This window comes from Pezoporus occidentalis, unplaced genomic scaffold, assembly GCF_034315485.1.
Source record: "Pezoporus occidentalis ecotype Australia unplaced genomic scaffold, CSIRO_AGI_Poc_V1 ctg121, whole genome shotgun sequence".
NCBI classification, from domain to species: Eukaryota; Metazoa; Chordata; class Aves; order Psittaciformes; family Psittacidae; genus Pezoporus; species Pezoporus occidentalis.
Genome location: NW_026913006.1, coordinates 189,111 through 207,043, shown reverse-complemented (window position 1 = coordinate 207,043; position 17,933 = coordinate 189,111). Strand labels below are relative to the sequence as shown.

The 17,933-nt window shown below is 37.7% G+C and overlaps 1 protein-coding gene across 1 annotated transcript in view; it reads left to right on the top strand.

The window, feature by feature from the left end:
* The first annotated feature begins 11,368 nt into the window (after window positions 1-11,368).
* The window catches only part of LUZP2 (leucine zipper protein 2), a 180,920-nt gene continuing 174,355 nt past the window's right edge, over window positions 11,369-17,933 (top strand). Inside the window, exon 1 of the mRNA XM_062607235.1 lies at window positions 11,369-11,519. Within this exon, the coding sequence (XP_062463219.1) occupies window positions 11,458-11,519 (62 nt within the window). The 5' untranslated portion in view covers window positions 11,369-11,457. The remainder of the gene's footprint in view (window positions 11,520-17,933) is intronic.

Sequence of the window (17,933 nt, the reverse complement as noted above, 5' to 3'; positions counted from 1 at the left end):
TGTGAGAAGTCCATGATAGCTTTTAGGAGTTCCAAGAAGAGTACAGTGAAATTTGGAAGACTTTGGTAAAGGTCCTCTTCCACAGAGGGCAGCAAAGGTAACTACTCCAAATCCAATGCATTATGGTTCCCACTTATGTAGTCTATTATCAAATTAATTTTGTGGTGGGCTTCACCTTGTCATATTGCTACACCAGACTGTGCAATTAACATTTTTGTGTGACAGACAATTGCTAGACAGCAGGGGGTGGTAGGGAAAAGCAAATAATTATATGCCTGGTTTGTGACCTGCCTAGCACTTTTCTTTATGTTAGAACTGATGATGGAATCAAACCAAGATGAAGGAACTACAATAGCAAAGTTTTGAACCATTCAACATTAAAGGTTATTTAGTACAAAAGTATAAGTAGGTTGGAGAGGATTTAACTATTTAAAATAGAATGTTTTAAGTTGAGATGTTTCTTAGGGGAATGAATAAACTAAAGAAGACAAAGTATTAATTTGCATTTTCTAGATACTAATTTTTAAAGTTACCCCTAGCATTTATGGATTTTTCCATGGTTAAAGATTAATTTTAAAAAATTAGCACTTCTATACAATAACCTTCACTAGCTAATGAAAAGTGATTAACTAGAGGATTATGTAAAAAGTTCTTCATAAACTAAGATGTGATTTAACAGATTTTAGAGGGTAAAGATCTAAGATGTCATCATTTGTCTTAGATGAATAACGAATCTCAATAAAAATGCTTAAGTAATGTATTTAGTGAGTTATTCTTGCAGTCACATCAGCCAGGAAAGTCTACGAACAGTATTAATTACATGTTGATACCTCTTTAATACTTCAGAAATGGTAAACAAATCCTTTCATCACTTCCTATCGCCTTATTGGATGAGATTAAATACTAATACACTGCTGCATACTTTGATTTGCATGACCTTGGTAGCAGAGTCAGCCTTTGGAGAGACACAAAATTCAGAATGGATGACAATTTAGCCATAAATTTGGTATTTGAGAAGGGATACAAAGGCTGTGCTGTTTAATTTTAAGGCTAGAGTAACACAATACCTCAACCTTACTCTCCAAGAATCTCAGCTATCTCTCTCCCTAACTGCTGCTTTATTTAAAAAACAAAACGCTTCATTATAAGGGTCTTTCTAGTGAAGCTGTTGTTAGAAGGTGAATATAACCACAAATTCAGATGAAAACATACGAGTAGGTGATTCTGAATACACAATTGCAAATTGTATATTATGTATTTAGCATGTAGATTATGTCTTTAACATATGTATTATGTATTTGTCATGTGCAGAAGCTGAAATGTGTCAAAGCTTTAGGAAGCTCAGTATTGGGAGGTTTACCAATGTATCATCACTTTTGAAGTTCTGCCTGAATGTGTTTGGTCTCTGTTTTAAAGAGGCAGCTGAAATGCCTCAAGTGCCTTTAATGCGTAGTGCTCCATATCATGATGGGTACTCACTAGTTTTTCTCAGCTTAAGCCAGAGAGAACTTTTTTTTTTTTAACTTTTTCTAGTGAATTACACTGTAAAGTGATTTTTTCTGGAGTGTTTTATTGAAATGCCAGGGTACTTAGAGCTAAATCATCCTACTTTATGCAGAGTTCAAATAAATGAGTTTTTCACAGAACCTGTTGTGGTTAAAGAATGGGATTTGAAAGATGCATAGCTACATGTGTAGATGCCATGTTGCGTGCTGTGCTTTAATGCTGACCACTTTTACGTGAGCATCTTTTTGACATGACAAAAAACCTCATACTCCTTCTCCAACCGTCTAGCCAGTGGTTATTCAACAAGAGTAGTTCTGAGATGTGTTCTTTGTTGCAAGAATCCACCTTTCTTGAAACAAAAGCAGCAATGAGCTGAGCCATAAAATGACCAAACAGAGGTTTTCTCTGTGCCCTGCCAGACAGTCCCTTGTGCCCTTTGTTTCTTCAGTTGAGCTTTCCAGCCATTAGTACTGGTACCTCTTCCTTCTGCTAATAGAAAACTAGACTAGAAAGGAGAGCTGGGAATTAGCAACAGATAAAGAGAGATAAGTGCTCCTCTTGTATTAATGTTCAGCATGACTATTTGGATATTTCTCTTCAAATCTGAAAAGACAGGTCATGAATGAGTACAAACTTACATTTATGACTGAAAATAATAAAGAAAAATGCCTCTGCTCTTTGATATCTTGCCTATTTTGCTTGTGTAAATTTTCACAAGATGAGTGCACATGGGATGATTCCTTTCACATTTCTTAATGTGTTTCCCTTCTTTCCTGCAGCAATCGCTGTGTGACAGGAGAAAGCTCTTTTCTTTGCCTTTTTCATTACATTTGTCCACATTACTATTTGATGGTTTTCAGCAATTTTAAAAGCAGGTTTATTAAATCATCTTTTCAAATTACTTTTTTTTTGCATTTATAACAGGTCTTATGTTTATCTGATCATAATTTTATGTTCTACTCCATGTGAAGAAAAGAAATCAGGGAACAATGTCTGGAAGCATGAAAACTCCCATATCACTTTGGTGGCAAGGTGTGCTAGAAAAACAGATTGCTAAAGGATTACAGTTTAAGCCTCTGGGCTCTGCTGAAATCCATTAATTGAATCAAGTTCAGTTTGATACTGGACCTTGTAGATGACATATGGCACACCTATACTTGACCAGATTCCTAATGATGATGATAAAATGGTGCATTCTATGAACTCTAGTACTGACATTGAGAGGTAAACAGAACCAGAAATGTTGCGTTATACCACTGCTCAAAAGTTCCAGTTCCTTTTGTTTAAAGATTAAGAACAAATTCTTCTAAGGTAAAGAAAAAAAAATAGGACTACTACTTTTGTTTGTTTATTTGTTTTATTACTTTTTGTAGTGAGGAATTCTGCTGTAAATGTGAAAATCTTGTGGTTATTCAATGCCATTGTAAAACTACCTTCTTTTTTTTTTTTTATGTTGAAAAATTGTACCAGTGAAAGACCCCAATCGTCATGTTTGAAATTAAAAAAAATGTAACATTGAGGTTGCTCAATTATTTGTACTATAAAAAATATGACTAATTTTGCCACTTAGGTGTCTAATTTGATATACATACTGGCTTTAATTTGAACTGCAAATTAGGAAAGAGAATACAAGATAATTCTTAAGTGTTATGAATCCTTTTTAGGCCATATTTTGAGAAAATAAAACCCAGTGGTTTCTCTGAAGTTAGTGGAACCATCTGGGCATAGTCTGACATGACTGCTTCAGACTGTTCTTTGTGGGTTTTCTAAAAAGCAAAATTGTTCATTATAATTCAGAGATAGTCAAGATTTTTAATGATGCAATTATAACATAATATTAGTGTGAAAATCTCAGCCTTGATAGTAATTTTCACTGTGTTCCCATTAATTCTGTATTAATGACATTTTGATATGGCTTTGATAGTATAATCTTAATGCATTGTCATGTCTAATCAATTCTGAAGTAGGGCTGGAGTTCTAGATTTTTAAAAATCATTTTTTTAACAGGGTTTAAGAGAAAACAGTTAAAAATATTAGGAAATTCTTAACATTTAATCAAAGAAATTAAATTATTGGTTAAAGCCTTACGTTCCTACTTTATTAGGAGAAGTTAATGCAGGGGGGAAGGAACATGTGTTGCTGGTACGAATATCAGCATACAACATGTTCTATCTATAGCTTTGTAAAGAAACCGTGGAACATTCTCTTACTCAGTCTTTTAAAGTAACCTTTATTTGGCCATAAAAACACTATGACAACTTTTATATTATGAACAACATGATAAAGCAAATAAGTATAGAATAAAGTGGAAAATATGACCATCATAAATAGCCATAGCAGTTTCAGAATGGCATAATATAGGTATTGTTTATGTGTGTATCTTCTATGCTGCTAGTTGTTATATTGTATTGTCTGACTCTTCATTTATACTTTCAAGAGACTACTTCTGATGTTATATAACTTGAAGTCAGGAATACTGTAATGCAAGACTTCTTATGAGCAGCTTATCAACAGCAGTTTCTCTGTGTGATTTCCACCTCCACCCCATCAGATTGTTTCAAATTATTACACACCATAGGTTCCCAAAAGGGAAATGGTGATGAAATTATATGTGGATTTACCAAAAATGCTTAAGTACTTTGGGTATAGGAGTCTGAGAAGTACAGATATGAGCTCTGATATTCGGATCATCTGCATTGGGATATTTGCAAAGTTCAGGCCTGAAATATCCTAATGACTTTGTTGTAATAATTCCCTCTTGGATCACATTCAATCTCATTATAGCTCTAGAAGACCAAGTGGTTTACAACTGATTTAACTGGATTTCATGTCTTTCTACACATGGCTCTTTTGTTTACATTTTTTTGCTTTGTTTTTAAAACTGGTGGTCAGTTAGGATCCAAATATACTGAGAGATCATCTGCCCTACATCTAAGCATAGGTACCAGCCTATGTACCTTTAGCCTTTTAAGTTAAGGTGGGGAAAGGATCATGGAGCAAAGTTGTTAAAGGACTATAAATGTTTTAAAGAAGAATATTTGTTCAGCTTTTCAAGGGACTTTTAATCAGTGTTTTAATTCCTAAGTGAAAAAATTTGGATGGTCTAATGAATTGGTGCTAAATATACTGTATGTGACTATGTGGATAGAGTTCTCTTAGGACTTTGCTTTCACAATAAATACCATTGCTTGTTATCAGCCAAATTCAGTCTTATGGACCAATAAAGTATTAGCAAAGCCCCCTGGAACAGCAAACTGATTTTAAAATATAAAAAAAAAATAATTATTTTGAAATGGAAACAAGTCCTTAAAACAGTTTTTAACGTACTCTGAAGTCTAGTGAACCTGATACCCAGAATAAGTCCATCCATTGTGAAACTGATAAGAATGATTCTTGACCATTCCAGAACTACTCAGATGTGACAGAAAATTGTTATTCTTTCCTTGTTTTGTTAAAAATATTATTAAAATCCTATTGCTTAATCTTTTCAGTTTTAAAACCAATTAGTCTCACAGGAATGGAAAAACAAATTGTTCCTGAGATTTGATTTCTATTTTGTCTGGAATGATTATCAGGTAGCTTTTGTTTTGTAGAGGTCAAATTTCTTCAACTTCATACAATATTCATTAAATTAAAGAAGAAATAGTTTCAGAGTTAAACAATAAATAATTCTTTCATGGACCTGTATGTACATTGTCAAACCACCTTGTTATGCATGCGTTGGGTTTTATTCTGCCTTCAGTTTTGAGTCTGTGCTGACCTCAACAATGTTGAGAAGGACAGTTTGCCCTGAGGCGTCTACTGGAAAAAAACAAATCTCAGCTCTGAAGTTCTAAAAAAAGGAGTTTTAATGTCAGTGACTGCTGACTGAAGTAGTGTTTCTGAATATGTTCTAACTCGTTTTTCTCTATGACCTTGGTGAACCTGGTGGCATGATTAATTTAAATCCCTGTCCATGTAGCTACAAAATGAAAGAGGCCCCTCTGAAACCTTGAAGTGCTTGGTACATTGGGGTCTAAATAAACATCAGTTCATGTGACAGCACCTACAAGTTATCAGGAATGACTTGTTTTAGATGGAAAACGAGAGGCATTTGTAACAGCTTCTGAAGCAGGGCTTTCCACAAAAAAAAAAAAGTTTCAAGTATTCTAATATCAAGTAGTGTACTGCAGGTCATTTGTAGATGTGGAGGGTTGATCCTAGTTCTTATGCTGGCACAGTTTATGCAGCAAGTAGTAAAGGACTGGATTTGCCTTGGTTTTATCTGTTTTCTTCTCCTCCTCCCTTTCCTCTACCACATATAAATTTAAATGTAGATACATGGTTCAGCACTGTTGAGTCTGATCAATATAGGGAAGCCCAGAAATTCTCAAGCAAGTTGGTTTTCTTGTTCTGTTTTCTGACATCCTAGGATGACTTATTATCATATATGTAGTGGTTGGATCAAGTCTTGCTGTCACTACGAGAATTACTGCAGTTGTAGTATTACATGAGGCTCTGAATATTTCTGAGTATGGGTATATGTCTGAGAGGCAATAATATCCAGTCTCACCTGAAATATATACTTTTCAATGAAAATGGAATAGATGCTCCTGAAGGAGACAGTGCAAGAAACTCTTCCACACTCTTTACTTACATTTGACACTCAAGTACCTTCCTTTGCCATGCAAGCTCGTCTCCAAGGGTTCACCACTCAGAGCAAATGGATTTTGTGACGTTTAGAAAAGCCTGCATGTTAAAGATTGAGATGGGAATCAGTCACCCAAACCTATTATCTCACAAAGCGGTATCTTTAGTGTGTCAGGTTTCAATCAAGAATAAGCTGCATGCGTTAGTTCTATGAATGTGTTTGTGCTGATTGTGTTTGTACTTGTGGAGATGAACTATCAAGCCCTGCATATTGAAATGCTACTCCCTGAGACTTATGCTTTGCCTTCCTGTTTTGGTGAGAACGTTTGCCCTTCTGTTGTTTAACAGATTTGTCAAGAGTTTAGTTAAATCAAGGAGTGCTTCCAAAGGCAGGGAAATTCTCCACTGAGGGAAAAGAAACGAGAAGATGCAGTGAGGAAAGCAGGTGAAAAATTGGGAAAAGGAATGTCAAATCTGTTTTCAAAGTTAAAGTGAAATCTTTCTTCGGGGGGATAAAGAAACATGGATAAGAGCTGAAGAAGTGTCCTCTCTAAGCTTTTTGTCTCTTCTGCTCCTGCTCCACCAGTAATGTTGCCTCAGAACTCTACTTACACTCAGAATCATAGAAGTTAGGGTTGGAAAGGAACTTAAGATCATCTAGGTCCAACCCCCCTGCCATGGGCAGGGACATCTCGCATTAAACCATGCCACCCAAGGCCTTGTCCAACCTGCCCTTGAACACTGCCAGGGATGGAGCATTCACAACCTCCCTGGGCAACCCATTCCAGTGCCTCACCACCCTAACAGGAAAAAATTTCTTCCTTATATCCAATTTAAACCTCCCCTGTTTAAGTTTGAACCCGTTCCCCCTTGTCCTGTCACTACAGTCCCTAAAGAAGAGTCCCTCCCCAGCATCCCTGTAGGCCCCCTTCAGATACTGGAAGGCTGCTATGAGGTCTCCACACAGCCTTCTCTTCTCCAGGCTGAACAGCCCCAACTTTCTCAGCCTAGCCCCAACTTTCTCAGGGATGCACCTCGAATCCCTGAAGCGTGCAACGTTAACTAGCTCACAACAGTCGTTCTATAGAAGAGAGTACTGATGTCTGTGGCTTTGTACAAAGATAAGATACTATTAATCATGCTGTATTTCAGAGATGATTTTATTACTTGGGAGCTTGGTGTGTCTGGACAGTCTTCTCAAGACATAGAAATGCAATATGTGGTACAGACTGCGTAAAAATGTATAAGTCACTGTTCTAGTTACCTAAACTGGTGCTTCAGTTCAGTGAAAATATGTATGTGCATTTTTGTATTCACACGCATATACAAACACATTTAAAAGGTGGCATTCTGCAGTGGCAATACGCTGTCTACATGATAACATAGCCTGACTCACCAAGCACAAGGCATGAAATTGGAATAGCTGAGTTAAGCCCATGGCTTTGCGTCTCTTGTAGATTCCTTTCACAAATATGTATTTCCTAATTGCATTTGTAAAGCACCCTGAAATAAAATGTACTGGATTTTTTTCTAATGGTTGTGCCTTTATTCTTCTTGAAATCTTTTGTGCCAAGTCCTGTGAAGGCTTCAACATTGAGAATTTTAGTATTCAACAGTGAGATACATTAATAGTCTTTGATAAATATGTGTATAGAAATTTCTATTACCATATATGCATTCAAAATAACTGAATACAATATACACCATCATTTCATTATTTCTTCTTTTATTGCCATTATTTTTTCTTTTATTGCCATTATTTCCAAAGAATGAAAATAAAATTAGGACTCCTGTTAGAGCAGTTACTACATAAATACAGGCATAAGTGGATGTCTTTCTGCCCTGGCAAGCAGAAGCTTGTGCTGCCTTTTGCCAAGGGAGACAGTTGATTCATTTTCCTTTCTGAAGTAAGCAATGATATTCCTACACTATCAGTATATTTTGCCAAACTTGCAAGAACCCGCGTGACAACTGGTGTTTGAAATGCCTTGAAATTTTTAAGCAATAGTTCCATTGTTTTCTTCTTATTTATATTTTCTGTTTACGGTTATTTGTAAAAGCATGTGTAATCACCTTCTGCTTGCTAATCTAGGAGTAATTATTTATTTAGTAAGACTGTCAATAAATTTGAGCCAAGAAACGGAAAGCCTTTAATTATACAAATGAAAATATGATCTTTCTTAAGGCTTTCACATATCTCATGTGTTTATATGGAATGTTTCTAGTCAAGGTCTTTGAATTTGTTATACTTCAATGTTTGACCATGCTTTAAGTGTACGCAGCCCTAAACAAATTGACTATACAGTAAAATCTGCAAACAGTTCTCTTCCATTTTTTGATATGTGTTATTCTTAAGTCACATGTTACACTGTTAAAATACACCTCTAAAAACCAAACTGAAAGAAAATCCATCAAACATCAAAACAATACAAAGATACAGATCAAGGTCAGTTAGTTGAATATGAGGGGGAAAAGGACGCTTTTCTTAATGTCTTCAGGCAAGCAGCTTGAGCACAATCAAATCTGACAAGAGTAGCATTTAAGTGCCTGGTCCTTAATTAAACATATTTGCCTCTAAAAATGCAGGTTTTGCTATTGTCCTACCTGCCTTCACTTCTGAGCATTTCTCTCCACAATAATACAGTTTTATCTGGGTGTATGTCAATGATTAGGGTTACAGTTGCTGCACTCCCTGCTTGGCCCTTGCTGCCATCTCCAAGCCCCAGCTTGCGTGGCCTGACCTGGGGTGGGAAAGCTTGCTACACATCCTTTACATCGAGCCCTTGAGGTGTTCATGGGCTGAAACTAAGCTGTGACAGTCTTTGTAGAATATTCTCATTGGAGCAGTAGCGTTAGTAAGCACAAAAAGTTGATAATCGTTTAATTGATTTGGATCAGAAGGGAGAATCATAGACTGCTTTAGGTTGGAAGGGACCTTAAAGCTCACCACTTCCAATCCCCCGCCACAGGCAGTGACACCTTCCACTAGACTAGGTCCTGTCCAGCCTTGCCTTGAACACTGCCAGGGATGGGGCAGCCACAGCTTCTCTGGGCAACCTGTGCCAGGGCCTCAGCACCCTCACAGGGAAGAACTTCTTCCTAATACCTAATTTAGTGATGTGGCACTATTATGGATGCTCACTACTGGTACTGCAGCCACTAAACCACTTGTGGAGATGGTTCTCCTGTGAAAGCATGGTAAAATATCTGACATGAAACCAGGATTTAGCAACAGGCCTCTTTATTCCACCTCACCACTCCCACAAACAAACAAACAAACAAAAGGCAGAGTAGTAATAGAATTAAATAAATACACTCTTACATTGCAAAATTTCACACTTCAGCTCACTCAGCATCATCAGACATAATTTACTCCCTTGATGCACTGGTACCTTCTCTCCTCTCCCTCCCTGTCTGTATGCACATAAAAGGAAAAGTGGAAGAAGCCTCAGCTGCTGGTCCATGGCTGTGAAACGCTTGGTAGCTTGGGAAAGGCTGGCTTTTTCTGGAAGAGAAAATAACACACTGACTTCACTTTTTATGACCTTTCCACTATTCTATCATAAGTATCTATGGTAACATGACTATTCTTTCATGTTGGTATGTAGCATCAAAATAACAATAAATGCTGATTTAAATTAATATGGTTGAATAGAACATGCTGCGAGGTGTGCTGAAAACAGACACTAGAGTTGGGACACAAGGAAGAGGTGTCAGAAATACATTAATTTCTTCCTTGTTGGTTATGTGCATTGTGTTTTCTTCTTTTTATGTCCTCTCCTTTTCAGTTTACTGATGAGGAACGTAACCAGTAATTTAATTTATTAATTCTATTTGTATGCCATGTGAATATCTTATTAGGGTCAATACTAATTTCAGCAAGGTTTCCATTCACTTCAAACAGTGAACTTCTTTATGCTTTGATGGCATCCAAAATTTCTCCTCAATAAATAGTTGGATGCAATGACACACCAGCTGAAGCTATGGAAACTTTTGTTTTATGGTTCTGATGTATAATGTAGCTCCTGCATGGCCTTTCATATGGCCAGGAAAGCACATAGATGACCAAAACTCCTTCTTGTAATGCTCTCATTTCATTCACTTGTAGACAAGTTTGTTTGGGATTTTGTGTTTGGCTTTTTGGAGTTTTTGTTTTTTTGTGTTTGTGTGTTTGGGTTTTTTTTGTACTGCAGGGAAAGATGATTTTTGTTTAAATATTAAACTTTGACATCATCTGCCATCTGATCAGCTTCACTTGTGTCAAGGTGAGGAATACTTAAAAAGTCTGAAAACATCTTTAACCAATACAGATTTATTTAAAAGGAAATTAAGATCAGAAGACATACAAACAGGGAAAGCAGGAAAATAGTCTTAATTGTTCTGAAGGCCTTATCAGGTGCTTCAAGTGATGAAGGGCATTTAGTGATGACATCACTGTTTGAAAGTATTATTTAGGATTCTCTTGCCCTCAACCTGGTGTGGTTCTGGGGTAAATGGATACTTCATTGAAACAGTAACTTCTGAACACCTGCTTTGCAGACAAGATGCCTTTACAAATTCAGTGTCAGGCTGAGCTGTGCCTTGACACCTGCTTGAGACAATCCCTGTCTCTGGGTTATCTGTTTTGTCTGGATTCACTTCAAATAAAGACACTAAATAGTGGTAGGGGTTTCATTGTAATCTTTTCTCTTTTCTTTTTTCTGTTTTCTTTCCATTTTTTTTCTTTTCTTTTCTCTTTTTTTTTTTCTGTTTTCTTCTCCCTTTTCTTCTCTTTTCCCTTTTCTCTTTTCTGTTTTTTTTCTTTTCTTTTTCTTTCTTTTTTCCCCTTTTCCTTTTCTCTTCTTTTCTTTCTTTCTCATTATTTACCTTTTTGCTTCTTTATACTCCTCCCCCCCCCCTTTTTTTTCTTTCTTTTCCCCCATTTCTCCCCTCTTGCCCTTATTTCACGCCCTTTTCCTCCCTCTTTCCTTATTTCCTCCTCTTGCTTTCCCTTTTTCACCCCTTTTCTTCAGGAAGCGTTTCCCCGCTCTGTCCTGCTGCAGCTCCGAAGCGACTTCGCTGCAGTCTGTGCCCACCCCTCTCCGCGTCCCTGCCGCCGCGGTGCCGGGGCTGAAGCCGGCGGGAGAGGGAAGGGGAGGACGCGGCGCCTGCTGCCATCCCCCGCGGCGCTCGCTGTTCCCTCTGTGTCGGCACCAGCGGAGAGAGGGAACCTCCCCCAGGTCCGGGCGAGGCTCTGCTTGGGAGCTGCCTCGGGAGGAGGAGGAAGGAAGAGTCGCTGTGAGCAGCTGAGTGAGGAGCAGAACGCACGAGAGGAGCTCCAGCATGAAATTCATCTCTTCTTATTACTTGCTGCTGCTTTTCCCCTCACTGGTCTTCGGCGCTAGGTGAGTACCGAGAGCTATTTTGCTTAGAGTTTCCCTGGTTTCTTTGCTCTTTGTTTTTTTTTTTAGATACAGTGCTGTCGTGAAATAGAGATGTCAGCTGGGGTAGGAAGTTTAGAGCAGATACCTTGTCTGATTCTGCTCTCTTCCCCTCCTGATTCTCTGAAAGATACTGAGGCGTCTCTGGGTGTTTCTATGCTTTTTAATTAATGATGTGAAAGAGCTGTATAAGTTGACCTACAGTGTGTGTGATAGAAGGCAGTAACAAACATCTTTACATATACAGCAGTAAAACCAGATAGACTGTTTCATTGGAAATAGGGAAGCCAAACATCTGAAATCGAGAACATGCTAACGTTTTGCCTTACAGAGTGCAATACCCAGAAATACTTGACCAATCTCATCTCGGTTCAGGTTTCAATATCTGAGCATAGACCTAGGGCTTACCTTTTTTACCTGTGAAATGCTGGGGAGATGTTGCAGCATTATGTCAATGTGTTTAGAAGTTGCTGCAACCCACAAGTATTCCTTTCTCTGCAAGTATAATCATGGAGAAAACAGGAACAAAACCTACTGCAGCTTAAAAATAAAACCTTGTCCTGAAAACCTTGTCCTGACCATGCAGTGTTCTGATAAGATAACGTGTACTGCACACTTGCTCAGAGATAATAACATTCTCCATGCTGTAGACATAACATGTTCAGCAAAGAAAAGATAAAGCTGAGACACTCTGTCCTGGGTGTCTTGATTTACACAGGTGGAAAGTTAACACCCTACGGAGCAGCTCTGTTATTAGTGACAGTTCAGACTTAACTTCCAGTTACTTGTCAGAAAACCAAGCCCAATTTTTGACTGCTATTTCTCTGCTGTGCTAGACGTTTATAGGGTAGTTGGTAGTAAGTCCATAAAGCATATTACCAGAAGATATATGTGTGTACCTTCATCAGGGAGATGTGTCTTTTCCCTTATTCTTCATCTTTTCCTGTAAAATCAGCATGTAAGCAGCTTTTTGCAGAAGCGCTGCACGTTTTAAGTCTTAAACGGTCACTGAGACTTAAATAGTGTGTGCCTGCAAGTACTCAATGTCAGGGACAGCAGGAGCACATCTCTGCCCGTACTTCAACACTGGGAGGTAATAACTGAAAATCTCTGGGTGATAAAAGGCCGGAATGCAGGGGGAAATTTGGAATATCAAAATGATTCACTTAAATGCTTTGCTCTTTTGGAAGGGGATGTTACTGATGAAGAAAGAATACTTTTTTTGGGATAACACTTCACAGTGCCAGTCCATACTAGCCGCTCTGATGTTCTTTGAAATAGAGCACTTGGAAGGATATTGTAATATGTTGTGATATCATCCATGCTGATATAGCAAGTGGTCTAAGGAAACATTCAATAAAACTTCTTGGCAATTTGGATTAATAATTTTACATTTGTGTAAGAGTGATACGTTCTTTGTTAAATTATTTCAGAGTCAGAAAGTGGAGGGAAGCACCAAGCCAGCTTTTGCAAATGAGGGTTTATGCCTTGCATGAGCTTTTGCAGATGGAACTGTAGTGGAAAGAGATATGGAAAACCATTCTAAATGTTTATATTTTCTTGGTTTTATGAAGTGTCTTACAAACTACTTGAACATTTAGGAGACTAAGATGGGACAAGGTAAAGCCCTAAAATCTTCTTTAGAAGGTAATACCTGTACAAAAAATGAACTGTGGCACATTCTTGATAACTGTAAAATAAAATTGAAGTCCGTCCCCACCTTTCAAAAACAGTTGGTAAGAAAACGAAGTTTGAGTTGGCATGTGAATCCTAATTATGAACAGTATCACTGATCATAAGTGTATAATTTTGTGGCACATGATGATTTATGTGTTTTTGCAGCTGAGGGATGAAAATTATCAGTGTGGGAGAAATTCCAGTTAAAATTTTCCCCAGGCACAGGTTGTGTTGCAAAGTGAAGTTTTGGTTTTGATACTAGATTGGCAGTTGTTAAAAAGGAGACTGAAACTCTGCTGCGGAGTAGGATATTTATAAAAGCCCTGGACTACTCTGTTCAGAACGCAGTTGCTTTCTGTCACTTGATTTTGAACTGGCTGTATAGGACATAGAGTAATTTTTCAACAGCACATGATGGAAGTTTAAAAAATGATATGGTGCTATCAATATGCCATCTACTGGAAAGAGACTGTGCTTTGATCAGCAGAAGGCAGCTCTGTCTGTGGTAGTATTACTTGTAAACATGGTTAATTCATTGGTCGGACACAGAGTAGGTTTGCACGACTGGTTGTTTGCAAAAAACAGGGTTTGATAATCCTGCTGTATGAAAGTGCTCAGTGAAGGCAAAGTGTCAGTTTTGCAGCACAGAAAGTTTTCCATTGCGAGGAATTATTTATCTTGAAAGCTGGTACAGTATCTCAGTTTCATATGTTGGTGCTGAAATCAGCCAGCACAGTACTTGCTGCAGAGGTGGACAGCTGCTGCTTTTTGTTCCTTCTCATGTGGTGATGCCATCTTTGCATCATGTCGTGGGAATAGTTTCGGAAGAGCTCAGCATGTGTTCAAGCCTCATTGTAAACAAACATGAACTGATGAGTTCAGCTATGTTAACACAGCATGCCATTTTTCCCTATTTTATAGTATTGTCAAAGAGAGAAAAATACACAGCTATCACTTCTAAGATTGTGTTAAATGTTAACCTGATTTTCAGAACTGTATGCAGCTGACTTGTCAGCATGGCCTGAAATCACAGGTGTGAACCAGATGCCTGTCAAATTACAGAAAGTTCATGTTTTTGTAATGAACAACTTTTTTTTTCCCCATATTGTCTAAACTTGGTTTTGGTGCAGCTTTGAAACACAGCGGTGACTGTCGTATTTCCATTTGGTTGCAGTAGTCTCATGCAAAGTTCGGGGGAATGTTTTTGAAGGTGAATTTAACTTGGTGAAACTTCTTTGAAGTTTGGCTTATCCTGTCCACTTTTGTATTTCCTTCGACATTTTGGTTTTAGCACATGTAAAGTGATGTTTGTGTGTTACTTTTGTCACACTGTGCTGAAGGCAGCATAATTCTTTAAGACTACTTAAGGAATGGGTCTCACTGAGTGTATGATAGGCTCAGGGTCTGATTCTGCAGCCAGCTGGTGCTTTTGTGGCCCCAGACACCAAAACATTCTGACTGGAAAACTATTTGTAGAAGGGAATGCTTGCATGAAGTTAGTTATTTGGCTTAGTATGTAAGATCCTTGGTCCAAACTATCTTGGCTAACAAGGCTTCCCTACTTTTAGCAAAAACGGCAGTTTCCTGAACATTACTATTGAAAGACTGGATACTTCAATCTTTGATCACCAAAAAATTTCTTTTCTCCAAAGGATAATGAAGCTCGATGTGAAACAGAGCTTGTTCCCCCCCCCCCCCCCGACAGCTAATTCCTTTCTGTCCTAACATGAAATATGACAAAGATTCAAGACATTGAATAATGTTATTTAAGTAGAATGCTTTATAGCTGAGAACAGGACCATAAAACCAACAAGATGCACTTTTAATAGCAATATTATTACTACAACTCATTAAATGTATACACAGACAACAGGGCCGTAAAACCCAATTTATTTTAATGGCAGAGAAATGTTTTTTTCTGCAAGTGCAGTTCACTGGCAGTCTTACTACACTGATGTGACAAAGCAATCTGTAAACTGTAGTTTTTTTGTGGGAAAACTAAGTAGTGTGCTCATTTCTTGCAGGTGGATGTTGATCAATGAACTTATATGGGTGTTGATCTGGTGTATGTCTATTGTTGGAAGTGAATTCACTTACCTTATTAGACATGAGAACCCCACTTAAGTGATTGCTTTTTTCCTGGATGTTTTCAAGGCTGACTGCTTTCTTTGTTTGTTGGGTTTGGTAATTATTTTTTAAGGAATATGAAAGCACTAATATTTTCTCCTCTAAGGTAAGGGTGTGTGAAGGACTCAGTCTGAGACTTGAGGAAAGATGATGGGGAACGTCTTTGATGTTCTTATGCTGGGGGAGAGATGGAGAATGTTCAAAATCCTTGTTTCTAGTTCTCCAGGTCTTTCCCATCTTAGAAGCAGTGTTTGGGCTATAATCAACCCAAATTATATTTATATATAATTTTGAAAGTAACTTTTTCATTTGGACTGCTATGAGAGTAGAGGGAACCCTGCTCCTTTCTAGATCATGGATTGGAAGGACGAGGGTCACTGTGTTCTAATGCCCTTGACTGTAGCCCCACAATTGTTTTATGCAGGTAGCCAAAAGTGATTCCCACTTCTGACATCTCAGGCTGAGGTCCAGCAGTGTCCTTCCTTTCCCCAAGATTGAAGGTCAACTCTGCAGAGTGGTAGCAAGCTACTTCTTCAGAATCTTTCAGAAAAGATTTCAAAGCTAGGTTGGATGGGGCTTGGAGCAACCTGGTCTAGTGGAAGGTGTCCATGCCCCTGCCGGGGGATTGGAACTAGATGAGCCTTAAGGTCCCTTCCAAAACAAATTATTATATGATTCTGTGATGCATTTTTGCTATAGGCTTGGTGGATAACAAAGACCCTCTTAATACTGTGCTTTATGAATTCTTCCAGAAATACAGGGGCATTATCTTTTATCATTTGTCTTCTGCTTAGAATTCCTTTCACGCTTACTTTTGCTGCCTGAGTTTCCTGAGCCGTGAAAGCTTTCCGATTCCTATCAATGTGGATGATGATGCATGTTTGGTTAATGGCTTGTAAGGACTTATGTTTGAGGTACGGAAGTGGCATTTAGCATATGGCTTGTGAGTTTACCTAAAGAACCATGTGCTTTGTTGTTGAACTGTATTTAAACATAATGGGATAAATTTACCAGTGGCACAACTCCATTATTTCAAGGAATGTGTTTCGCTTTATTGTGATGGCTTTATTATGATGACTTACAAGCAAGTGCCTAATACAGCAACCTAGAAGCTATCTGGTGAAACAAAGCCTTTTTCTTCTTCTGGGAGACAAGTTATGAGCTCCAGTTTAAAAGAACAAACCCCCCAAAGCCCAACAGCCACTCCCCTGGTCTAAGATACTTAATAGTGCTTTACAGGTTTAAGCTCAGCAACCGAAATTAGAAATGCAGAAAGAAAATAATTCTCAGTTTGGCCAGAAATACTAAAAATAGATTATTTTGTGATGGTTTGTCATTTATGTTCCTGATTTTTGGAATATGAAAGGAAGAAAAGAAAAAAAAAAGGAAAAATGGATGCCGCAAAAAATTTGTAACTTTCAGGAAAGACTTATTTCAGATTTGATCTAATCTACAGTTAAAATATTCTTGAAGTTCCATGTGATCTTGGGTAAATTATGAGTATCTCTAGAATGCCGTGTTAATGTAATAGAACAGTTGGAATTCTGCTTGTTATGCTATGTATAATGCATTTCTGCCCAGGAGACTTGCTGAGGAGTTAATTTTGACATTTTAATGTATTCTTTGTGTTTAGGGAAATTATAATGCTGACACTTACCTGCTTATTTCTCATGTATTAATTTATAGCTAGGGCAGAATATAAAGCAATTTTAATCTAAATTTGTAATCCCAGTTTCTGTGAGATTGTGGGTTTGATATTATTTCCTGTATTTAGCAGAAACATGTTCACAGACGTTAATCCTTGTGATGTACCACTGCAGCCAAATAAATCTCATTTATGGAGCTTGTCAAAACCAGTGTTTCTTCTCATTGTCTAGTTTTGCACAATGCATGCATCAGCTGTCTTGTAAGGGGTCAGATCTGTAACTATTCTCTGTATGGAAGACAAGTAATACGTTTGTCATAAAGAAGAAAGATTTTTTCATAGTATATTTCAATCTTAATATTGTGTGAAGGTTTGTGATGTGTATTGTTATATTTGCTTTTTCAAACATATTGGAGTGGCAAGTACCTTTTAGGAATGCTAAGAATAAATATGATGCTGCATCAAATAGCAGTTTTTGTGTGCTGCTACAGATTTTTGTCCCTTTTTGTGCTATTACTTACTCATCTTAACCCTTAGCTCATGTCACTCCTGTGTTTATTAATCTTTATACCTACTGTGTATTAGCAATGTTTTTTGTAGCGTTCCCTCTCAAGTCTCTGCTGTGTTTATTGAAATAATGCTTTGTTGAATCATGAGAGATATCAATGTGTGTGATTTACAAGCTGAAGAAACAGGCGTGTATGGTGTGCATTTTCTCAGTTGCTTGTCAATACTGATCAACAGCTTCTATGGAAAGTAGAAGTGTCAAAAAAATCTGTTGTGTTTTATCTCTGCACGCTACCGTAGGAAGGTAAGGCTAGTATGCTGCCAGCTACTGTATTTCACCCAAATTGTTATTTTTTCCAGCCGTTTATATATTTTTCTCATTGTTACTTAAGAATTATTGTATTTGGTCGATTTATGTTCAC